We start from the raw sequence: 25809 nt of genomic DNA, 5'->3' as shown, positions 1-25809 counted from the left end.
TCTGCCTATTTCAGCTATTTATTTTTTATCACAACTGCATCTAAAATGATAGTACCATAGAGTAACAGCTATATTTTTTGCTCAAACATGAGAATTCAAGAATAGTCCAGAAGGAAGACAGGCAGTCCTTAAGAAAAAAGTATGAAATAAAAAAGTTTACCAACCTGAAGATCCTGCGTGTTCAGACATGTTCCTTTCATCATCTTCAACGCAGCTTCCTCCTGAGAAGGAACACTTCTCATGATGTTGTTTCATTCGGCCAACCAGGCCTTGCATTTCTTTCTTGCACTGTTTGCATTTTGCATGCATACCTGTCATATCCACAGGTAGGGGAACTTAATTAAAATAGTCCCCCACTGGGTCTCTTTTATGGCCTGCTGCCATTATAGGTTTTCCCTTCAAGTGAGAGAATGGTATGGTAGATCTCAAATCCATGAAGGCTACACTCAGAAAGACCTCAAGACTTCTGGAATATGCTGCTCAAACAGTTTCACTTTTGTTTCTACTGCCTGTCCCCCCCTTCTCACATATATCTCCAGACGTCTTCTACTTGTCCAGATCTATTCCACCCAACAATCTTCTATTCACTGAACTTTTTGAAACTTTGCACTTTTAGAGAGTGGTAAGGGATTGACTCTGTGTACAGAAATTTGCAGAGGGACAATAGGGTTGAGGTCTGTTATTTCTCACCTCTATATATTATTTATTTAAAAACATTTTTGCTGTTAACAAGCATGTTATCTCTGGAGACATAAATCCACAGTTTGAGAACTGCAAAACTCATTTACAAAACTTTTCTTAAACATTACATGAATATATTCTCATACTATAGAATTAGAATTTATAATCCCTGTTCCGTGATGAGATATCTTTGAGCTATAATGTATCTTAATTAAAACTATCTTGAGATAGGTTTTTCCCCTCAAAAAGCATTTTATTAAAAAAAAGATTTAAATTAAAAAAATCTGATTTTTTATTATTTTTTTAAATCATTGATTTTTATCCACCCTAGTATTAATCTGAAGTAGTATTTTATTTGTTCTGTCTTAAAAAATTTTCAAAAATGCACAAAACAATTCAGACTTCCCATGCCATCCACTTATTAGACATGTTTGTTTTGAGAGAGACAATGCAAGTGTGCTGTTGAGCTTGTCTGTTGGAGAATAAGAATTGGTATCCTAGTACTACAAGAATATAAAAATAAAAGACTGCTCCATGTAAATAATAATCAAATTTGTCACTGAATTTTATTGAAACTCAGAAAATAACTCTAATCAAATTGTTGCTGGAAATCAAAAATACTTAAAGAACAATTTATAATTAAGGACCAACTCCAAGAAGCAATCCAATGATTGCAGTGCAGTTTAGTTTGATCTGTAGTTAAAAAACACATGTAGAAGGCAACCAATTTTTGCTGGTCTCATGGGTAGTTTTTTAAAACTGATTTTGCTGTCGTTAAAGATGCAATATGCATGTTTGATAAATTTATATTTTTATGTGGCACTACAAGTACTAAATATTAAACACTTGGCAAGGTGGCTTCACATATTAAATCATGAAAACAGAATTCTTCATTTTCACATCCAAATGAATATTTTCCAAATGCAATAATGGGAGAGGCATTTTGCCTTTTCTCTGTTAGATTAGGTGCTATATAAAGGGTACCACATAAGTAGTGTTGTGAAATGCATATTTTTATGAGTGTCCTTTGATTACATGTGAGAATGTTTCAGGAAATTTGTTCTGTGGAAATGTATCGGTATATCAAATATTCTATTTGAACGGACCTACAACAATCTAGTAAAAGTACCCCTGCCGCTGCCCGTATTAGCAATCTTTGCTAGCACTGGAATGAAAATTAAACAGATTTCCAGAGGAAAAGTACTAGCGAGAAAATTCTCCCTCACAAACAAAAGAAAACAAAACACCCCACCAAAACTTTTCTATACAAATCTGGAAAAGTAATTATTTGAACCTTGCAGGAGGATACAAATAGAAAAATTGCTGTTCTTGAGATCTGATATCAAAGAGGTTCTTCCATGGGAAGGATTGCGTTAGAACTTACAGATGAGAAGTTTCAGAGTAGCAGCCGTGTTAGTCTGTATTTGCAAAAAGAAAAGGAGTACTTGTGGCACCTTAGAGACTAGCAAATTTATTTGAGCATAAGCTTTCGTGAGCTACAGCTCACTTCATCGGATGAGAAGTTGAGTCCCTTTGCAAGACATGGCCATTTTTCAAACACTCCTAGAAATTTTCTCGGGCTGATTTCTGTCTGAGTGGTGCAAGATAATGAACATATGTAGTTGTTTCTCTTTTGAAACTCATTATATATTGCACTAGTTATTGTCATTCAGGTGAACTTAAACTGGATATGAAGTTGAGGGGATCTGGCTAAGTGGTATTGTTTTTCTTTAAAAAGTCATTTCTTGCCGTAGTTAATGTATAAGGAAACTTTAGGGTCAAAACAAAACAGAAATGGTGGGTAAATCATTGTTCTAAGGTTGAGGCTGAACCACTATTGCCAACCTGGTCCTCCATGTCTTCACCTGTCCCCCTTTAAATTCTTCCTTAAGATACTCTTATGTGACACCTTCTAAACCCCGATAATCTCAGCAAAGACTGTCCCCCAAATCACTACTGTACATCCCAATATTCCCCATCAGACTCCCCTGTCTGCTAAAATTATTAAGCTGCCGTAAAGCAGCTAGATATGGCTAGTGGAGAATTTCTCCAGTTCACGTTGGGAAGAATGTGTATCGGGGATGGTCAGTGGGCAGGATAAGGAGCGAGGAAGAGCTATGTGTGTGTTGTTTTGCCTGTCAGTACTTAGATTGTAAGTTCTGTGAGGACGTGACCTGTCTCTTTAATTGTGTATCAGTCTGTCTCTGGTATTTCTAAGGATCCTATCACCATGATATCTAAGCACTCTATTTAATACGGTGTCAGGGATCTACAAATAATTACAAGGACTGCATGAGGGCTCAGGGGAACAGATTATTTCCCACCATCTTGTTAGTAGAATGTGAGATACCTACTTCATCATGCTGCTACTAACAAAATACTATGCATTTTTTTACTTTTAAAACCAAAAATTTTGTAGGCGTACAAAACCTAAGCTTTGTGATACAGAAAAAAACATTTTTTAAAAATGCCAGATACATAGGTATGCAAACACAATTATTAGGTGGTTGTTAATGTGTCAGATTTTGCATTTGTGGTGTCAGAACAAAAGATTTGTTGTCCAACATACCTTCTTTAGATTTTCCTCAATTAATTTTTGAACTTTGAACATAAAGATTTTGCATGTCATATAAACAAGCTCATATTGACTTTTTTTTTTATCCACAGGATGGTACAAAACAAAAGAGAGAACGGAAGAAGACTGTGTCATTTAGCAGCATGCCGACTGAGAAGAAGATCAGTAGTGCAAGTGACTGTATTAATGCAATGGTTGAAGGCTCTGAGCTCAAAAAGTTTCGGTCCAACTCTAGAGTGTATCACCGGTACTTTCTTTTAGATGCAGATATGCAGTCCCTGCGTTGGGAACCTTCAAAGAAGGATTCAGAAAAAGCAAAGATTGATATTAAATCAATCAAAGAAGTGAGAACAGGAAAAAATACAGATATATTCCGCAGCAATGGAATTTATGACCAGATATCAGAAGACTGTGCATTTTCCATTATTTATGGAGATAATTATGAGTCTCTAGATCTCGTTGCTAACTCAGCAGATGTTGCAAACATTTGGGTTACTGGGCTAAGATACCTAATTTCTTATGGAAAACATACACTAGATATGATAGAAAGTAGCCAAGATAATATGCGGACTTCATGGGTTTCACAAATGTTTAGTGAAACTGATGCAGATAATTTTGGACATATAGCCCTGTATAAAGCTGTGCAGTTTATAAAAAAATTAAATCCGGGTTTAAAAACAAGTAAAATTGAGCTGAAGTTCAAAGAGTTACATAGATCCAAGGACAAAACTGGTACTGAAATCACAAAGGAAGAATTTATTGAAGTTTTCCATGAGCTTTGTACCCGACCTGAGATCTACTTCTTATTGGTTCAGTTTTCCAGCAATAAAGAATTCCTAGATACCAAGGACCTTATGATGTTTTTAGAAGCAGAACAGGGAATGGCACATGTCACAGAAGAAATAAGCCTTGAAATTATTCACAAATATGAACCATCAAAAGAGGGCCAGGAAAAGGGCTGGCTCTCTATAGATGGTTTTACTAATTATCTTACTTCACCTGACTGTCATATATTTGATCCAGAGCATAAAAAAGTTTGTCAGGATATGAAACAACCTTTATCCCATTATTTCATAAACTCATCTCACAATACATACTTGATAGAGGACCAGTTCCGAGGTCCATCTGATATCACAGGATATATTCGTGCTCTTAAAATGGGTTGCCGAAGTGTTGAATTGGATGTATGGGATGGTCCAGATAATGAGCCTGTAATTTATACAGGACATACAATGACATCACAGATAGTTTTCCGCAGTGTAATTGACATTATTAACAAGTACGCATTTTTTGCTTCAGAATACCCTCTTATTCTGTGTTTAGAAAATCATTGTTCTATTAAGCAGCAGAAAGTAATGGTTCAACACATGAAAATTTTGGGGGACAAGCTACACACACAGTCTCCAAACATAGAAGAGTCTTATCTTCCCTCACCTGACTCACTTAAAGGGAAAATACTAATTAAAGCAAAGAAGCTTTCCTCTAATTGCTCTGGGCAAGAGGGAGATGTTACAGATGAAGATGAAGGAGCAGAAATGTCACAAAGAGTAGGGAAAGAGGGAGCAGAACAACAGAACATTGTGATAGTGAAACGATTTCAGCTTTGCAAAGAGCTTTCTGAATTGGTAAGCATATGTAAATCAGTTCAGTTCAAAGAGTTTCAAGTCTCATTTCAGCTTCAGAAATACTGGGAAGTTTGTTCATTTAATGAAGTGCTTGCTAGCAAATATGCCAATGAATATCCAGGAGACTTTGTAAATTACAACAAACGTTTTCTTGCCAGGGTTTTTCCTAGTCCTATGAGGATTGACTCTAGTAATATGAATCCCCAGGATTTTTGGAAGTGTGGCTGTCAGATAGTAGCCATGAACTTTCAGACACCTGGCCTAATGATGGACCTTAACATTGGTTGGTTTCGACAAAATGGGAATTGTGGCTATGTCCTTCGTCCTGCCATCATGCGAGAGGAAGTATCCTTCTTCAGTGCAAATACAAAAGATACTGTGCCTGGAGTTTCACCTCAACTTCTTCATGTTAAAATTATTAGTGGGCAAAACTTTCCTAAACCCAAAGGGTCAGGTGCCAAAGGTGATGTTGTAGATCCTTATGTATATGTAGAAATTCATGGAATCCCAGCAGACTGTGCAGAAAAAAGGACAAAAACTGTGCATCAGAATGGAGACAATCCAATTTTTGATGAAAGTTTTGAATTTCAAATTAATCTTCCTGAACTAGCCGTCATGCGTTTTGTAGTACTAGATGATGATTACATTGGGGATGAATTTATTGGGCAGTACACTATTCCCTTTGAGTGTTTACAGACAGGCTATAGGCATGTTCCACTGCAATCTTTAACTGGAGAAGTTTTAGCACATGCTTTCTTGTTTGTACATGTTGCCATTACTAATCGAAGGGGTGGTGGGAAACCTCATAAACGGGGCCTCTCAGTGAGGAAAGGAAAGAAATCCAGGGAATATGCCTCTATGAGAACATTATGGATTAAGACCATAGATGAAGTATTCAAGAATGCTCTCCAGCCTATACGGGATGCTACGGATTTGAGAGAAAATATGCAGGTACAGTTTTTACGATGAAATTACCAATGTTTTTGCCACAGTTGTACTTTTGCATTATGGTGTGTCTGCAGTGTGTGTTACATAGATATGTAAATGTTAACTGCATTTTATAATAGTATTGATTTATCACGTTTTTATGTTGAATTAATTTAAAAACAGACTATATTTGAACAGCAGCTGGATGATATTGTCTATTAAGATAACTCCTGGTACAAACACATGGTTTGTGCTATAATTCAAGCCTATTAATTGGCCCTATTTCTTGAGAAGGAATATACTAGATATACTGGAGAAAAAGGTAGAGGCTACTTTTCAGCTTTAAGAACTTAAGTAAAAAAGAAGTGCCGGGAGAAAACATTACTAACAATAACAAAACTTGTGAACAGTTTACTGTATATTCAAAGACCCCTCATATCTGAAAGAATTCTCAAGGACCCTGTAAATGGAACATAGCATAATGGCTTCCTCATCTCTTTATGAGGTGAAAAATTTCCTCACATCCCTAGCAGATCTTTCAAAGAGATCTTTCCCTTCCCAGGATCCAAAAGAGCACTAGTATTTTACAAACACGTTAAATGGGGATGGAGTTACTCCTTCTCCCCTAAAGGGCGTGTTTCAAAGACTGCAATATCAAATAAATACAGTATCACAGAATGATAGGAAGTAGTGTAGGCTAAGATGCTGGGTTATGGATCCCACTATTGGATTGCATCGTTTGGGTGTTGATAAAGATTCCTGGTACAAGAACTGATGTAGGACAGAAGTAGAGAAAAATGTAAAGATTAATATTCTGTTTGATGAAGCTTTTAACTATATAAAAACTACAGTAAAAGTCCTAGCACTAAAAAATAAAATTAAGTATAACCGTATCAAAAAAGTTACCTATTAAATCTTCTTATTTTATATGACTTTAAGGAAAAACTCGTTCAGAGAAACATGCTTGAGGCTCAATTCCAGATTTTAAAAGGGTGTGTGTTTGTACTGTATATCAGTGCAGATAACTTTTGTTTATGAATAAAGTTATATTGAAAGGTGTAATAATGAAAGATTTTAACAGTATTGCAAACTTTAAAGATTACACTTGTTCTTCTGAATTGTATCCAGCAGCTTCCCCATTCCATTCAGTATGATTTATGCCAAAGACATTATTATATGCAAAGATCACAAACAAAATTTGGAGGCATGATTATGACTGGTAAATGAGATTCAGGTTACAGACTAGATATGAATCTAATCTGTAATTAAGGAAGGTCTGTTATTCCATTGTGTACTGTCTAGGAGATTTCTTTTAAGGTGTCTTAATCAAGGACAGCCTGGATCTAAGACTTGAATATACAAAAAGAAGGTGTGCTCGTAACTAGCATGCTATTTTATTTTTCAGAATTGATGTGTTTTTGAAAAATGTAATTTTATTAGGGTTTTTAGGAGTGCTTGGGAAGGAGTTTTCTTTTATGCATTTCATTCTGTTACTTTGAAAGATGCACTTACATCTTTCCAACTTATTACTAGCATAGCTGGAAATGTCCCCAAGACAAATATAGTTTAGGTGGATGATAGAATAATTTTGATTATTTGAACTGACAGATTTGCATGATGTGTTGCACACTTGTTCTTATGAATTGTGTCCAGTCTCCTGCAACTTCCCCATTCCATTCCATAAGCAAAGATCATTAGCAAAATGTGGAGGAATGATTATGACTGGTAAATGAGATTCAGATTGCAGACTAGATATGAATTTAATCTGTAATTAACGAGAGGCTCTAATTCCATTTTGTGTATAGGCTAGGAGATTTTTTTAAAGTGCCTTAAGGAGAAACCTGGATCCTAAGACTTGAATGTACAATAAGAAGGTGTGCTCGTAACTAGTATGCTATTTTATTTTTCAGATTGGTGTGTTTTTGAAAAACGTAATTTAGTAGGGTTTTTTAGGGTCAGTGCATGGGAAGGAATTTCCTTGTATGCATTTCATTCTGTTACTTTGAAAGATGTACTTACATCTTCCCAATTTATCAGTAGCATGCCTGGAAATGTCCCCAAGAGGGATATAGTTTAGGTGAATGATAGAATGCTAATTTTGATTATTTTAACTGACAGATTTGCATAATGTGTCTATAAAAATTTAAATTGTAATATAAATATAATCTGTGCTACACCCTGTATAAACTGTCCTAAAAAATAAATGAAAAAATCCCATTAAAATACAGACAATTGCAAAATGTATAAGTCAGGGAATTTGAAATGGTTTAATTTCTTAATTACATATTCATTTACTACGATAATTGCGATGATAGAAAGACAGACAACTTCAGGTATCTAGGGATTTTAAATATGAAATAGAAAAGTATTTCATGGAATAAAGTACACATAGGAGTATAGTGAACTACACCAGGATTTTGTTTGAGTAATCATTAGAATCCCTTTATCCATACTAGGCCTTTTTTCTGTAGTCAGCAATATGCATCGTGTTAGTAATACAAAAGCTATGATGTCAGTGATTATACTGGATAGGGTATAGAACATCCACTTTGCTTGGCAGTGCAGAAAATCATGAAAGTCAGCGTGGCCTAGTGGGTAAGACATCAAACTGGGAGTCAGAAGACCTGAATTCTGCTCACCGTCCTGCCACTGACTTGCTATGTACCCTTAGACAAGCCACTTAACTTCTCTGGGTCTTAGTTTTCTTTTCTGTAAAATTGCTGTTTGTAATGTTTATCCACATTTGTAAAGTTTGAGATCTATGAATGAAGATCAGTAAAAGGTCTATCTTTTCAGATGTCCTATTGTTTTATTAAATTCCAATCTAATTATTACAAATAGCCTTGGTTTACTAAACAGTGAAAACAAATTATTTGAAAGGCAAAATTAATAGATTCCAAGGCCAGAAGGAACCATTGTGATCATCTAGTTTGACCTCCTGTGTAACACAGGCCATAGAACTTCCACAAAATAATTCCTAGAACATATTTTCTTAGAAAAATATCCAATCTTGAGTTAAAAATTGTCAGTATTGGATAATCGATCACAACCCCTAGGTTAAATTGTTCCAATGGCTAATTACTCTCACAATTAAAAATTGATGTTAATAGTTGTGTGATGTACCAGTCACTGCACTGGAAATAACTTATGTATACAAATTTATACATAATACGTTCTTTTAAAAATAGGTTGAGGTCAACTTGATGTGGATTGTCTGTTAAAAGAGGCCTACGTATTTAAGCCCTGACTCCCATTTACACTAAAACTTTACACCCTTCTGGCAGTATAAAGGGTCTTTCAGAAAGTAAAAATGTCACTCAAGACCTATATGCTATATATGCTATATGTCATATGCTTTAAAATATGTGCAGAATATCCCAAATGACCAAGATAAGAGGAGCACTTGGAACATTTGATACTTAAACTTACTTATTTTTCTCTTACAGGTCCACAAACTCCAGACTTGCCACAGATCGCCACCTCCCACTTGGTGCAACAACCCTAAATTCACTATGATGGAGAGCACTCCCATCATGGGAGTTGACTGGAGGCTGGAATCATTTTATAGGATTAAGATAAATGGCTGATGTTTACAATATTTCAGTGTTTCTTAAGTTTAAACATATATATTTTATATTCTAGCCTACAAAATACAAAATAAAAATACTATAAACTCTTGGAAAATGTACAATATTGGGTTTAACAAGTACTCTTAGAAGGTCATCTAAGTGATAGTGTGAGATCACTAGTGGAGTGCAGCGTTCTGGCATCACACCAAGTGGGAGCCAGCAGATCCTCAGCATGTCTGGAGAATGCTGACATACAATAGGTATGTTTAAAGTTACAAATGGACTGACTTGCCCCCTCCACCTTACTAAGTTTATTTGAGACATTCAGCACATAACATTTAAGCAGTTGGATTTAAAAACATTTCAAATACTTTCTGAAACTTTTCAAAAGCTTGTTCAATCAACATGGATTAGTATTTCATTGTTTTTATATTTATTGAAAAATTGAAGTTAATAGTAGCATATTACAACCTCTTTATTCTAAGTAACATTTATTTTCTGTAGCAGGATTTTAAGTCTATTTGAATTTTTAATATCTCTGATAAATAAAATATTGCAAATATCTATGGTACTTTGGAAAACTGCAATTTTTCCAGGACGAAACCATTGATAATTCTACACCATCGCTGGGTTATAACTATTATACAATGAAATATAAGTCTATTAAACTGAATGAATGAGAGATTAAAAAGCATGTTTAACTGTAAAGTAACTTCTTTATTTTCTTTTTAACAGAATGCAGTCGTTTCATTCAAAGAATTATGTGGCCTTTCTCCTGTAGCAAATCTTATGCAGTGTATTCTGGCAGTGTCTACCCGCTTGGTTGGACCTGAGAGTACACCATTGGTACTACTGAATCTCAGTGATCAGTATCCCACTATGGAGATACAAGGGACTGTTCCAGAGGTCTTGAAAAAGATTGTAACTGCATATGACATAGTGAGTAGTCCTTTGTGGTTTATGTATGCTGCTTGAAAGACTTTCCTTTTATAATATACTGTACCATGCCTGTTTTGAAAGGTCATTCTAATCTATGACTTCCTATTTCATACTTCATTACTTGTGCTTGAAAATTTATTCCCATGAACATTCAGCATCTGACACTATTTTTATGTGCGGTGAATGTAAAAATTAATACCTCTCACCTCATGCAAATTCACAAGACTTTGTATTAGTGTATGTAAATATGAAATTTACCTGTTTACGCATTAACTTGTAACTTTTTGCATATTGATAGCTTTTTCACGGGTGTATAGTGATTTGTTACATTACATTTTTGAATTTATAGAGCTGTGGTTCTTTTCACCGTTGATTCAAAGAGTAGAAAACGTTAATGTTTTTAGGAACTGTGATTTTATGAGCAGCGTGATACTGTTGAAATCCTCATGTTTTTTTTCATATATATATATATATATATATATATATATATATATATATATGTTGCATCTGTCCTGTATGTCTCATTTATTTTGGCAGTTGTACATTCTATAATCAGCTCTAATTTTCACTTTAGCTGTTATAAACTTTAGCAAATCTGTAAATGGTGTCTTTAGAAACTAGAAATATTCAGAAATACATAAAAATATCAAAAGTATACTGCATGGGGAAAGAAAGAACTGTGTAAAAAAAGACTAAAGGATATGAATTCTGTAGCAGAGTGATGAATTATGTAGTTTACATTATGTATATATAAGGAGGAAAATCCAACAGTTTAAAACCTCCACCTGATTTCAGTTGCAGAAGTATGACATGGGGAAGAGACAATCTGTCACATAGGGTTAGAGCTTTTGATTTTTTTAAATGAACTCCTCTAAAATTGGAATATGATGATATGTAGATATTCTCTTCCAGGATTTTTCTATTAGTGTTGTGTTTTCAAACAAGACAGCGCAACTGTTTCCCTTTTTAAAAAAATTAGAAAATCGAACCATTAACCTAGGATCTGAAAATATGTATATGGAGTTACATTTTAGAGCTAATTTCCCGGCACAGATAGCTTTGGAATAGTAACCATACCAAACCCTTCATACTTACAGGAGCTCACACGGTATCACTGTTTGTAGAAAGAAAAATTAGTTAACTAGGAGTTCAGGTAGAACTATGGGATTGGTGCATGGCTCAGTGATGTAAACACAGGTGCAGTTTGGTTTAAACGATACCATACTGTGTAAATACTGTAAGATTAGGATATTATAGTACAAAGTGTTCTTAATTGTTGGGATTACAGATAAATCACAGATAAAATGAACCTCTGTTGTTGTCGATGGAAAATGTGTCTAAATGTCTGGTTGTTCTGAGGTTGGTGACATTGGGAGCACAGTTGCTCCTTTCTGGGCATTTCTATACTATCCATAAATTTGGAATATCTGGATTTTTAGAATTTGGATTTTTTTAAATGGTAATTCTCTTAAAGAATTTTCAAAAAAGGGTCATTGTTAAGTCTATTCAACCTTAACTCCAGGATGGTGAAATTATTTGCCTGGGCATTTCAACTGTTCCCCCCCCCCCCCCAAAAAAAAAAGGATTTCTCAGTGACAAAACTCCCAGAAAACTTTGCAAGTTGCACCAAGATAGACCATTCCTTCCCAGAGAGTTTCATACCTCCACTTTCTTTCTTTCTTTCTTTCTTTCTTTTTTATATTCCTCTTACCCTGAGGCTTTGTCTTTCATGTGGCTTTTCCTTTCCTCTTTTAGTCTGTGCATTGTTGGAATATAAAGCGTGCTTTGACTTGATGCATGCTTTATAGAAAACCAGCAGAAATAAAGAATTCATTATGTACATATAAAAGGAGATCATATCTGCAAAGTTGTACACACAAATCATCTCCTTCCCCAAAAAAAGATAAAGGCAACAGCACATGCCAGGATCAGCAGGGAAAAAAGTGGAATTTCTAGAGCAAAGCGATTTTGAAGATACGATAAAAAATGAGACACTTCATTTTTTGGAACCTCTTTATCCTGGAAATCCCTTATCTAATTTGACAGAAACATTCCAGAAAATTTTTATTGTGGGCTGAGAACTAATGGTAAAATTTCACATGGTTACATTTGATTCTAATGGATGTCATGGGATACACAGGCCCTTTTAAGGTTCATAAGCAGATTCCTCCTTCTTTGAGTGCTTGCTCATGTTGATTCTATTGTCGGTGTGCGCACACCCATGAGCACAGTCATCAGAGGTTTTTGCCTTAGCAGTCTCCGTAGGGCCAGCTGTGTCGCACCCTTGAGTGCTGCGCTCATGCACTCGTAGGTCAGGTGCTGCCGGCCCTACACCCTCTCAGTTCATTTTCACCGCCCGTGGTGGTCAGTCAGAGTGCCTTTCCTTGCTCATCAAGGGCTAGCGGTTTTTCTTATCTCAAACTGTGTGCCTTAAGGCTTTGTATATAGTTATTATTTGTGTTAAGTACCTGTTTATTGTAGTAGTTTGTTAGTAGTTAGGTCCCAGTGGAGACTCTGACCCCGGCGGGGCATGTCCCGGTCTTCGGATTTTAAGCCCTGCGAATCCTGTAACTGGCCTATGCCTGTTAGCGACCCCATGGCAGCTGTCTCAAGTGCTAGAGGGAAGTGCACATTAAAGAGAGGTGCTGGATTTGTAAAAACTTTCAGCCTCGCACGCAGAAGGAGTGGGACATCAGGCTCAGAGCTTTCCTTATGGAGTCTGCTCAGCATCGGTGTGAAGTACACCACCGGGGCCCACCCGGCACCACTTTATGTCGCTGGTACCAAAGAAGATGGCAAAGAAGCACGGCTCCCCACCGCCGTCAGAGAAGGGCCAGTTGACAGTAAGCAAAGAACCTGCCCCAGATCACCCGCCCACCCCAGAGCCCCGCAGTCGGCCCTCTCTAGTTGGGACTGGTAGCGCAGTAAAAGGTCCTCCTCCAATTCCTGCAAGCTGGGACTGGACCAACTTCCCCACTGGCACCGATGCCTTTGAGAGCTCAGGCAATGAAGGAGCAGAAGCCGCCTGTGCTGCCAGTGAATCTAGTGCCGCAGGCTTTGGCTAAGGCTCCCCAAGAGGGCAAGCCAGCCGATATAGCTCCCAGGAGTGGTGGAGCACCGCTGATCCCTTGAGACGATGGCGTGCTCTTCACCTTTGCACTGCTTGACACCAGTGCCATTGTCGAGATTGGCACAGACTCACCGTCAGTCACCGTCCCCACAGTCATGGTCGCCGTCATCTCAACGCGGCTTGCCGAGAGAGAGGCATCAATCCCCCTATTACTGGTGCCGGTCACTATCCTGGAAGTTGTCCTATCACCAATCCCATCTCCTTCCCGCCTCCAAGCTCCTCAGCACCGTCCCCAGTCACCGCACCGTCGGTGCCAGTCCGCTCAGGCGGGGCACCAGTCCCCGGTGTCAGTGGCCTCTACGGCCCCTCCATGGTCTCCAGAAGGGGACTCCTCTGGATCTCAGGGCTGCTTCAGCCAATCGCCTCATCCCCAGTGACAAGATTGGATGTCCAAGCCAACATTGGCGGTACCGGGGCAATGGCAGCCAGGCAAGTGGCCAGCGCAGCGGCCATGTTGGAATGCCTGGGGGGTTCTGGTCATGGTGATGCCCCCTTCGGGGTCCACTCGTTGGCCGCTGCCACGGAACAGCAGCCATCGGCAGCAGGCCCGGTACCAGAAGCACACCCGGTGGCTGAGTCTCAGGAGGCTGTACCTACCCCCAAGCCATCCTCCCCAGCGGAGGAGGAGGACCAGGCTCCCCCTCCACCGTTGCAGTCCGCCTACAAGGCGATCGTGGGACCCTCCAGACCCAGCCTGCCTGATGATGTTAAAGACCACCAGGCCTTATTTCAGTGATTGTCCGAAAACTTGGGCCTGGAAGTGGAGTTGATGGCTGAACAGGAGGACACCCTGTTCAACGTCCTGTCAGCCTCGACCCCTACCCATGTTGCACTACCGGCATGAAGAGGTCTTCAAAATTTCCAGGGCCACTTGGCAGATGCCCTCCTCCATCCCTCCCACCTCAAACCATGCTGAGAAAAAGTACTTTGTCCCGGCCAAAATTTTGAGTATCATTATACCCAGCTTCCCCCCAGCTTGTTGGTGGTCTCCACAGCCAATGAAAAGGAGAGACGGGGCACTCTTGTTCCACCTCAAGAAATAAGGAGGCCAGGCAACTGGACTTGTTTGGAAGAAAAATTTATTCCACTCTAAGTCTACAGTTTCGAGTGGCGAACCTCTTGGGCCATTATAACTTCAATTTATGGGACACTCTCCATAAGTTTGAGGAGTCCCTCCCACAAGACTGGGTCCAAGAATTTGTCACTCTGGTGCAGGAGGGTACCATGGCAACCTGGTGTGCCCTTCAGGTGGTGTGGATATGGCAGACTTGGCAGCCAGGATGGTGGTGTCCACGATGGCGATGAGCTCCTGGCTTCAAACCACTGGACTCTCCCCGGAGATGCAGAACTGCATTCAAGACCTCCCTTTCGATTGGAACAGTCTGTTCTGCGATCATATGGATGCGAGGCTGCATGGGATGAAGGACACCAAAGCCAACCTCTGTTCACTGGGCATTCACACGCCACAGTCGGCGCGTAAACATTTCTGGCCGCCCCCACCACCAAGGTCATGGCAGCCTTGTTCTGGGCTTGCTAGAAGAAGGGACAGGGACACTGCATTTAGTTGTCACTGCCCTTCTGTCTCCCACTGTGCAGCCTGCCCAGGCCAACCATTCTGCAGGGCAGAAGCATTTGTTTTGATGGCATGTTTGAGAGTGACACCACAGCTAATTCCCCGGATCCACTGCTACATTTCCTCAACCACCTTTTCCCCTATCACTCGGCCTGGTTGCGGGTTACATCAGGCCATGGGGTCCTGGTCATAATAGCTCGTGTCTATACCCTGCAATTTTTAGCCCCTCCTCCCCCCTCCCCACTTCCTCGTCCCTCTTCAGGGACCCTTCTCACAAGCAACTCCTTGTTTAGGAGGTCAAGAACCTGCTACATCTGGGGGCCATGGAGGGCCATGAAAGGAAAGGGGTTCTACTCCTGCTATTTCCTAATCCCAAAAGCAAAAGGGGGCCTCAGACCCATCATCGACCTGCATTGCCTCAACAAGTCTCTCAAGAAGTTGAAGTTTCGCATGGTCTCCCTGACCGCCATCATCCCCTCCCTGGATCCGGAACACGGGTACATCGCTCTCGACTTGAAAGACGCTTACTTCCATATTTCTATATTCCCAGCCACAGGTGCTGTCAAGGTTCCTCCCCCACTCTGAACGCTAGGGTACAGATGTGGGGACCTGCATGAAAACCTCCTAAGCTTATCTTTACCAGCTTAGGTCAAAACTTCCCCCAGGTACAAAATATTCCACCCTTTGTCCTTGGATTGGCCACTACCACCACCAAACAAATACTGGTTACTGGGGAAGAGCTGTTTGGAAACGTCTTTCCCCCCAAATACTTCCCAAAACCTTGCACCCCACTTCCTGAACAAGGTTTGGTAAAAAGCCTCACGAATTTGCCTAGGTGACTACAGACCCAGACCCTTGGATCTTAAGAACAATGAACAATCCTCCCAACACTTGCACCCCCCTTTCCTGGGAAATGTTGGATAAAAAGCCTCACCAATTTGCATAGGTGACCACAGACCCAAACCCTTGGATCTGAGAACAATGAAAAAGCATTCAGTTTTCTTACAAGAAGACTTTTAATAGAAATAGGAGTAAATAGAAGTAAAGAAATCCCCTCTGTAAAATCAGGTGGTAGATACCTTACAGGATAATTAGATTCAAAACATAGAGAATTCCTCTAGGCAAAACCTTAAGTTACAAAAAAGATACACAGACAGAAATAGTTATTCTATTCAGCACAATTCTTTTCTCAGCCATTTAAAGAAATCATAATCTAACACATACCTAGCTAGATTACTTACTAAAAGTTCTAAGACTCCATTCCTGGTCTATCCCCGGCAAAAACAGCATATAGACAGACAGAGACCCTTTGTTTCTCTCCCTCCTCCCAGCTTTTGAAAGTATCTTGTCTCCTCATTGGTCATTTTGCTCAGGTGCCAGCGAGGTTACCTTTAGCTTCTTAACCCTTTACAGGTGAGAGGAGTTTTCTTCTGGCCAGGAGGGATTTTAAAGGGGTTTACCCTTCCCTTTATATTTATGACAGGTGCTTACTCCATTTTATGGTGGGAGGACGCCATTTCCAGTTCACGGCACTCTCTTCGGCTCTGAGGATGTTCACGAAGTGCACCTCAGACATCCGGGGGGGGTCCACCTGTTTCCGTACCTCAACAACTAGCTCATCAAGGTCAGGTCTCTGGATCAGGTGCAGAGGAGCCTCGACCTGGTGCACTCCACTTGCTGTGACCTGGGCCTGTTGATAAACACAGAAAAGTCCACATTAACACCAGTCCAATGCATAGAGTTCATCTGGGACATTCTTGACTCCACGCGGGCCAGGGCCTTCCTTCCAGAAGAATGTTTTTGGGTCATGGTGGATCTAATCTGCCATTTAAGGAACCACCTGCTCACTACAGCCCACACCTGCCTACATCTGATGGGGCACATGGCCACATGCACATACGTGTCAGCCATGCTCAACTCCATCTGCGGCCTCTGCAGCTGGGCCTGGACTCTGTCTATATCCCCAATAGGCGCTCCCTGGACCAAGTGGTTATGGTGATGAGCCATGTCATTTTGTCCCTGAATTGGTGGCTAGTTGGTGCTGCAGGGGGTTCCCTTTGCGATCCCGTCCCCATTGCTTACCCTGGTCTCCAACGCCGCAAATCCGGGCTGGGGAGCTCAGCTGGGTGAGCTCAGCACTCAGGGCTGTTGGCTACGGGACAATCTAGCCCTCCTTATCAATGCCTGGCCTGCCAGGTGTTTTTGCCTCACCTGAAAGGCAAGGCGGTGCAGGTCCTGACGGACAATACTGCCACGATGTATTACATCAACAGGCAGGAGGGGGCCAGATCCTCAGCCCTTTGTCAGGAGGCGCTCAGCCTTTGGGACTTCTGTGTGCAGCATGCCATTCGTCTAATCACCGCCCATTTACCCAGCTCCAAGAATGTCCTAGCAGATCGCCTCAACAAGACCTTCTTGTCTCGCCAGAAGTGGTCTCTCCATCTGGAGGTGGTCAATGTAATCTTCCAAAGGTGGGGAACTCTCCAGGTGGACCCGTTCATGTCCAGGCAGAACAGGAAGTGCCACCAGTTTTGCTCCATCCAGGGTCTGGACAAAGGTTCCCTTTCAGACCTCATCCTTTGGTCAGGGGCGCTCATGTGTGCCTTTCTGCCGGTGCCATTGATCCACAGGGTCCTGGTGAAAGTCAAGCAAGACAGAGCAAGAGTCATCCCCGTGACTCCATCAGTACTGGTTCAGCATGCTGTTGTACCTGTCGACAGCCGCCCCTCTTCAGCTGTTTCTTCAACCAGATCTGCTGTTGCAGTACCCCGACAACCTGCTGCATCTGAACCTGGCGGCGCTGCACCTGACAGCTTGGCTGTTGCATGGCTGAGCATGGACAAAAGGGCATGTTCAGCCCATGTTCAACAAGTTTTACTCGGCAGTAGGAAATCCCTCAACCAGGACAACTTACCTGGCAAAATGGAAAAGATTACAATATTGGGCCTGGGAGCAGCACCTTCGGGCCTCACAGACCTCGCTTCAGGACATCCTGGATTAAATGCTGCATCCTAAGCTTCAACAGTTGTCCCTCTCTTCCATCAAAGTCCACCTGGTGGCTATCTCTTTGCTATATCCCCTGGTCCAGGACAGGTTTCTCTTTGCCCATCCCATGACAGAGTGATTCTTGAAAGGGCTGGAGCGCTTCTACCCACACGTCCAGGAACTGGTCCCCCCTTGGGACCTGAATCTTGTGCTGTCCAGGCTCACGGGTCATCTCTTCGAACCCTGGGCTTCCTGGTCCCTCCTGCTTCTCTCCTGGAGGGTTTCTTTCTTGGTCGCTATAACATTGACCCATAAGGTGTCGGAGATCGGGGCTCACTTTAGAACTGTCCTATACGGTCTTTGAGGACAAAGGTCAGCTGCACCCGCCCCTGGCATTTCTGATCAAGGTCATCTCCCAGCTAGTTCAAGAAGATGCTGGCTTCAGCAGAGCAGTGCTACAATCTGCAATGCCTTGAACTCTGAGCCCACCTCCGAGGATTCTGCTTGGGAGTCACCTAAATGGTATCAACATGAGCAAGCACTTGAAGAAGAAAAAACAGTTATCCGCCTTTTCGTAACTCTTGTTCTTCGAGATTTGTTGCTCATGCCCATTCCATTACCTGCCTTCCTGCCCCCTGTTGGAGTTGTCAGCAAGAGGGAACTGAGAGGGTGTAGGGCCGTCAGCGCCTGATATACCAGGGCATGAGCGTGACACTCAAGGGGGCAACACAGCTGGCCCTAGGGATACCGCTAAGTCAAACATCATAGAATCATAGAATATCAGCGTTGGAAGGGACCTCAGGAGGTCATCTAGTCCAACCCCCTGCTCAAAGCAGGACCAATCCCCACCTAAATCATCCCAGCCAGGGCGTTGTCAAGTCTGACCTTAAAAACTTCTAAGGAAGGAGATTCCACCACCTCCCTAGGTAACGCATTCCAGTGTTTCACCACCCTCCTAGTGAAAAAGTTTTTCCTAATATCCAACCTAAACCTCCCCCGCTGCAACTTGAGACCATTACTCCTCGTTCTGTCATCTGCTACCACTGAGAACAGTCTAGATCCATCCTCTTTGGAACCCCCTTTCAGGTAGTTGAAAGCAGCTATCAAATCCCCTCTCATTCTTCTCTTCCACAGACTAAACAATCCCAGTTCCCTCAGCCTCTCCTCATAAGTCATGTGTTCCAGTCCCCTAATCATTTTTGTTGCCCTCCGCTGGACTCTTTCCAATTTTTCCACATCCGTCTTGTATTGTGGGGCCCAAAACTGGACACAGTACTCCAGATGAGGCCTCACCAGTGTCAAATAGAGGGGAACGATCATGTCCCTCAATCTGCTGGCAATGCCCCTACTTATACATCCCAAAATGCCATTGGCCTTCTTGGCAACAAGGGCACATTGTTGACTCATATCCAGCTTCTCGTCCACTGTAACCCCTAGGTCCTTTTCTGCAGAACTGCTGCCGAGCCATTCGGTCCCTAGTCTGTAGCAGTGCATGGGATTCTTCCGTCCTAAGTGCAGGACTCTGCACTTGTCCTTGTTGAACATCATCAGATTTCTTTTGGCCCAATCCTCCAATTTGTCTAGGTCCCTCTGTATCCTATCCCTACCCTCCAGCGTATCTACCTCTCCTCCCAGTTTAGTGTCATCTGCAAACTTGCTGAGGGTGCAATCCACACCATCCTCCAGATCATTTATGAAGATATTGAACAAAACCGGCCCCAGGACCAACCCTTGGGGCACTCCACTTGATACCGGCTGCCAACTAGACATGGAGCCATTGATCACTACCCGTTGAGCCCGACAATCTAGCCAACTTTCTATCCACCTTATAGTCCATTCATCCAGCCCATACTTCTTTAACTTGCTGCAAGAATACTGTGGGAGACTGTGTCAAAAACTTTGCTAAAGTCAAGGAACAACACGTCCACCGCTTTCCCCTCATCCACAGAACCAGTTATCTCGTCATAGAAGGCAATTAGATTAGTCAGGCATGACTTGCCCTTGGTGAATCCATGCTGACTGTTCCTGATCACTTTCCTCTCCTCTAAGTGCTTCAGAATTGATTCCTTGAGGACCTGCTCCATGATTTTTCCAGGGACTGAGGTGAGGCTGACTGGCCTGTAGTTCCCAGGTTCCTCCTTCTTCCCTTTTTTGAAGATGGGCACTACATTAGCCTTTTTCCAGTCATCTGGGACGTCATCTCCAATGACTGCGCACGTGAGCGCGTGCACACCTAGAATAGAATCGACACGAACAACCCATCTTGAAGAACAACAGTTATAAAAAGGTGGGTAACCATTTTTGTTGGCAGCCATATTAGTATCCTAGTTTCTGGCAGGGTGTAATGGGAAATAAAGGGGACTATATAAACATTAGCCTTTTCACTAGGTGGAGGAGAGACATGAAGGGGATCCAGCTTGTGCTTTATAATTATTTAATAGGGTGGACACCTCAGAGGAGAGTCTAAAACTGACTTTGACACTAAATACATTTTCTTACATTTTGGGGCAAGTTGAAATTAAGATGCTCAGGCAAGGACACTTTCCGTTCATAAATTCCAAGGACATTCTTTTTTTGTTTTTTGACCTGCTACTGTTAAGTTAGGAGGTAGTTGTGAAAATTAGCTATATAATGGGAAGACAAATTCAGTCTTAATTTAGAGAGAGACTATCACTCTCCATAATAATAATTTCTTAGTTTTTTTACTTTGTGCTAGCATGTGCCTCACAGTCTGTTCAGAATTATGTATTAACAGAGTTGCTCCAATTTGTCATTTACTATCAATGTGAAATCAGGATGATAGCAAATATTACCTTGTGAATGTTTTTCAAACAAACCTTGGTTACCATGGTAAGTGCATAGGCTATCTTTGGTTTACATTGTTTTTTCATTCTGGATATGGCATGTGGTTAATATGGAAATTTCAAAGCACCCACTGTTTCAGGGTCAGTCTATCTCAGACAGATACAGTAATTTAATATTTAACAGTTCTTTGACAGAAATACTTTCCCGGCTGTAAAAACTACAGTAAACATTTACCATAGCAAAGTGACCAACAGTTATTCAGTAGAATTTGTTTGCACAGTGAGTGACTAGAGGGCTCTATATATTTGCTCAGTAAACTATGATAGGATGCAAGTCTTCTTCAATGAAAGAGTTAGTCTGCAATAAAGTAATTACTAAAGAGTACAATACTACAGGGATAAAACTGGTGAAAAGTCTTTAGTACAATACAGGAACAATATAGTTATTAAAGAAACACTGAGTCAAGTAAGCATGACTTAATTAGAACATCCCAGGACACTTGTTATTTTACATATTCTTAACAAAAAGATACAATGCATAAAAAAGGTTATTCTAGTCAGTCAGCATTCACTACAGTGTCATTGAAATTTTGGGTATGTTTTACTAGGCATTTGAAGTCAGTGGAAAGACATCTGTTATCTTTAGTGGTAGTTGAATTGGATGCTTAATGTGTATTGTGGGTAAAGTGGACATTTAGTAAGGAAATAGAAATGATAAACACAGGAGCTAAAATACTGGTTCCATAGAAGACAGTGGAGATTTTGCCATTGACTTCATTGGGACCAGAATTTTACCCAGGAATTTTAAAAAGGAGGATGTTCCATATTTGTCTACACTATAGTGAGTCAGGGCATGTTTTCAGAATATTAATTAAAAAAGTAATGAGAATAACCTAAGTCTGTTTCCCAGAATACTGAGATGCTTATTTTCCTAGGTTGATGACTCTGCGAAAGACTCCTGAATGTAATCTGTACACTTTATAAAAGCATCAGGATATTTTGGTTAGGGACTGGTAAACGGGACATTTCATAGTATTTTTTCACCATTTAACAATGTGGGTTTCTTTTCCCCCTCAAGTTCATGAAGTGCAGCTTCCTCTGTGTGATACTTCATCATGCACTCGGCTGGTGTCATCACACCCATCACTGAACAGTGTTGCAGACTGAAGCCTGGAGATACGGCAAGTGGTTCTTCTACACCATTGCATTTTTTTCTTAATGTCATATACCCTACACGATAAACAATAGGAATAGTGAAAAAAATTTAAAACTGTGCAATGGCAAGGAAAAGAATACTGATTTTGTCCCCAGTCTGCAGCAATGTGATGAGAGCGATGATATCAGCAAAGTGCATGCTGGGGCATCATACAAAGGAAACCACCTATTACAGAGAACCTGTCTGTCTGGATGAAGACCCTAATCTAACAAGTATTACTGAAACCTGGTTACATAATATGCTTGACCTGTTTTGACACAGTTGGTATCAGTCAAGTTTTTGGTACAGTATGAGCCTAAGGGGATTGGAGAAGGGGTGGTGTGTCTGTACCATTTAGGTGGTCTCCTAGCCTAAAACTGGATCAGTTGGAGCTGGGGGTGTGAGTTCCAGATCAAGTAGACATATGCATGCTAGCTGTCACCCACATAGCTCACAGAAAATAGAAATGTAGCCATAGTAGCATGGGCTGATGCCCACGTGCCTCTGCGAGCGGCAGTATAGGCTAGCTGCCCTGGATATGTATCCAGAGAGTCTGGGCAACTTTGTAGTTGGGATGGCTAGCCCATGCTGCTGCTTGCCACTGCCTGTGCTACTGCAGCCACACTATTATTTTTAGGATGTGACCTCAATAAAACCTCACATAAGTATGTCTACTCGAGCTGGGAATCACACACCTAGCTTCATGTATAGATGTAACCATAGTTTATTCATTTTGTATGAGAGTCCTAGGATAGGGTCAAGCTGGGCTAGTCTTGGTTTATTAATTATCTTTCTCCAAACCCAAATCTTTGTCAGTTGACATTAGAGAAAAGGTGTTGAAGATACTATAACTGATGGTGCTCAGTGACTTCAGCATCCAAGTGGATGATGAATCCTTAGCATCAGTTCAGGGCTTTATGGCTACCAGGGTGACTATGGGGTTATCAAAGCTCAGTTCATGTAGCTGGTCACATACTGGATCAAGTGTTTGACCTTGAGTCAGTAGTAATGACTATAATATAATTACGTTTAGTAACCTTTTCAGGGGGGAACCACAAAGAAGCCCACCACAGTAGCATTTAACTTCAAAAAGGGGAGGTAGGCAGAAATGAGGGAGCTAGTTAAATTCAAGGAAAACAAGACCATTGCAGAGAAGCTAAATTAATTCTTTCATTGGTCTTCACTGCAAAGGATGTGAGGGAGATTCACACACCTGAGCCATTCTTTTTAGGTGACAAATCTGAGGACCCAGACTGAGGTATCAATAGAGAAGGTTTTGATAAATTAAACAGTAATAAGTCACCAAGACCAGATGTCATTCATCCCCAGAGTTCTGAAGGAAATCAAATATGAAATTTCAGAACTACAAGCTGTGTTATGTAACCTGTCACTTAAATCAGCTTTTCTACTAGATGACTGGGGGATAACGTGATGCCAATTTTTAAAAAACGCTGCAGAGGCAATCCTGGAAATTACACGTCAGTAAGCCTAACTTCAGTACCAGGCAAATTGATTGAAACTATAGTAAAGAACAGAATTATCAGACACATCGATGAACACGATTGTTGGGGAAGAGGCAACATGGCTTTTCTAAAGGGAAATCATGCTTCACCAATCTATTAGAATTCTTTGATGGTGTCAGTAAATGTGGACAAAGTTGATCCAGTGGATATAGTGTACTTGGAATTTCAGAAAGCTTTTGGCATGTCAAGGGATAAGAGGGAAAGTCCTCTCGTGGATCAGTAACTGGTTAAAAGACAGGAAACAAAGGGTAGGACTAAATGGTCAGTTTTCAGAATGTAGAGGATGGTAAATAGCAGTGTCCCATAGTGATCTGTACTGGGAGCAGTGCTGTTAAACAGATTCACAAATGATCTTGAGAAAGGGTAAAGAGTGAGGTGGCAAAGTTTGCAGATGATACAAAATTACTCAAGATAGTGAAGTCCAAAGCTAATTGTAAAGAGTTACAAACAGATCTCACAAAACTAGCTGACCAGGCAACAAAATGGCAGATGAAGTTCAGTGTTGATAAATGCGAAGTAATGCACATTGGAGAAAACAATCCCTGTGATACCTACAAAATGATGGGGTCTAAATTAGCTGTTACTCAAGAAAGAGATCTTGAAGTCATCATGGATATTTCTCTGAAAACATCCACTCAATGTTCAATGGCAGTCAAAAAAGCTAACAGAATGTAAGGAACCGTTAGTAAAGGGACAGATAATAAGACAGTAAATATAATAATGCCACTATATAAATCCATGGTACGTCCACACCTTGAATACTGGCAGTTCTGGTCACCTCATCTGAAAAAAGCATTATTAGAAATGGAAAAAGTACAAAGAAGGGCAACAAAAATGTTGTGAGTATGGAAAAGCTTCCATATGAGGAGAGATTCAAAAGTCTGGGACTGTTCAGCTTAGAGAAGAGACAACTAATGGAGAATATGATTTAGAGGTCGATAAAATCATGAATGGTGTGGAAAAAGTAAATAAAGAAGTGTTATTTACCCCTTCACATAACACAAGAACCAGAAATTAATAGGCAGCAGGTTTAAAAGGATCATAGAATCATAGAATATCAGGATTGGAAGGGACCTCAGGAGGTCATCTAGTCCAACCCCCTGCTCAAAGCAGGACCGATCCCCAATTAAATCATCCCTGCCAGGGCTTTGTCAAGCCTGACCTTAAAAACTTCTAAGGAAGGAGATTCCACCACCCCCCTAGGTAACGCATTCCAGTGTTTCACCACCCTCCTAGTGAAAAAGTTTTTCCTAATATCCAACCTAAATCTCCCCCACTGCAACTTGAGACCATTACTCCTTGTTCTGTCATCTGCTACCACTGAGAACAGTCTAGAGCCATCCTCTTTGGAACCCCCTTTCAGGTAGTTGAAAGCAGCTATCAAATCACCCCTCATTCTTCTCTTCTGTAGACTAAACATCCCCAGTTCCCTCAGCCTCTCCTCATAAGTCATGTGTTCCAGTCCCCTAATCATTTTTGTTGCCCTCCGCTGGACTCTTTCCAATTTTTCCACATCCTTCTTGTAGTGTGGGGCCCAAAACTGGACACAGTACTCCAGATGAGGCCTCACCAGTGTTGAATAGAGGGGAACGATCACATCCCTCGATCTGCTGGCAATGCCCCTTCTTATACATCCCAAAATGCCATTGGCCTTCTTGGCAACAAGGGCACACTGTTGACTCATATCCAGCTTCTCGTCCACTGTAACCCCTAGGTCCTTTTCCACAGAACTGCTGCCGAGCCATTCGGTCCCTAGTTTGTAGCTGTGCATTGGATTCTTCCGTCCTAAGTGCAGGACTCTGCACTTGTCCTTGTTGAACCTCATCAGATTTCTTTTGGCCCAATCCTCCAATTTGTCTAGGTCCCTCTGTATCCTATCCCTACCCTCCAGCGTATCTACCTCTCCTCCCAGTTTAGTGTCATCTGCAAACTTGCTGAGGGTGCAATCCACACCATCCTCCAGATCATTTATGAAGGTATTGAACAAAACCGGCCCCAGGACCGACCCTTGGGGCACTCCGCTTGATACCGGCTGCCAACTAGACATGGAGCCATTGATCACTACCCGTTGAGCCCGACAATCTAGCCAGCTTTCTGTCCACCTTATAGTCCATTCATCCAGCCCATACTTCAACTTGCTGGCAAGAATCCTGTGGGAGACTGCGTCAAAAGCTTTGCTAAAGTCAAGGAACAACACGTCCACTGCTTTCCCTTCATCCACAGAACCAGTTATCATAAGGAAGTATTGCTTCACACAACGAACATTCAACCTGTGGAATTTGT

At 41.2% G+C, this 25809-nt stretch overlaps 1 protein-coding gene across 2 annotated transcripts in view; it reads left to right on the top strand.

Moving 5' to 3' along the window:
• Nucleotides 1–25809, top strand: part of PLCL2 (phospholipase C like 2) — a 191373-nt gene that overhangs the window by 106661 nt on the left and 58903 nt on the right. For both annotated transcript variants that reach the window (XM_074945688.1, XM_074945689.1), the window contains 2 exons: nt 3349–5832; nt 10113–10316. In XM_074945688.1, the coding sequence (XP_074801789.1) occupies nt 3349–5832; nt 10113–10316 (2688 nt within the window). The remainder of the gene's footprint in view (nt 1–3348; nt 5833–10112; nt 10317–25809) is intronic.

This window comes from Natator depressus, chromosome 2 (genome assembly GCF_965152275.1).
Source record: "Natator depressus isolate rNatDep1 chromosome 2, rNatDep2.hap1, whole genome shotgun sequence".
NCBI classification, from domain to species: domain Eukaryota; kingdom Metazoa; phylum Chordata; order Testudines; family Cheloniidae; genus Natator; species Natator depressus.
This window is presented reverse-complemented; position numbering and strand designations above follow the sequence as displayed.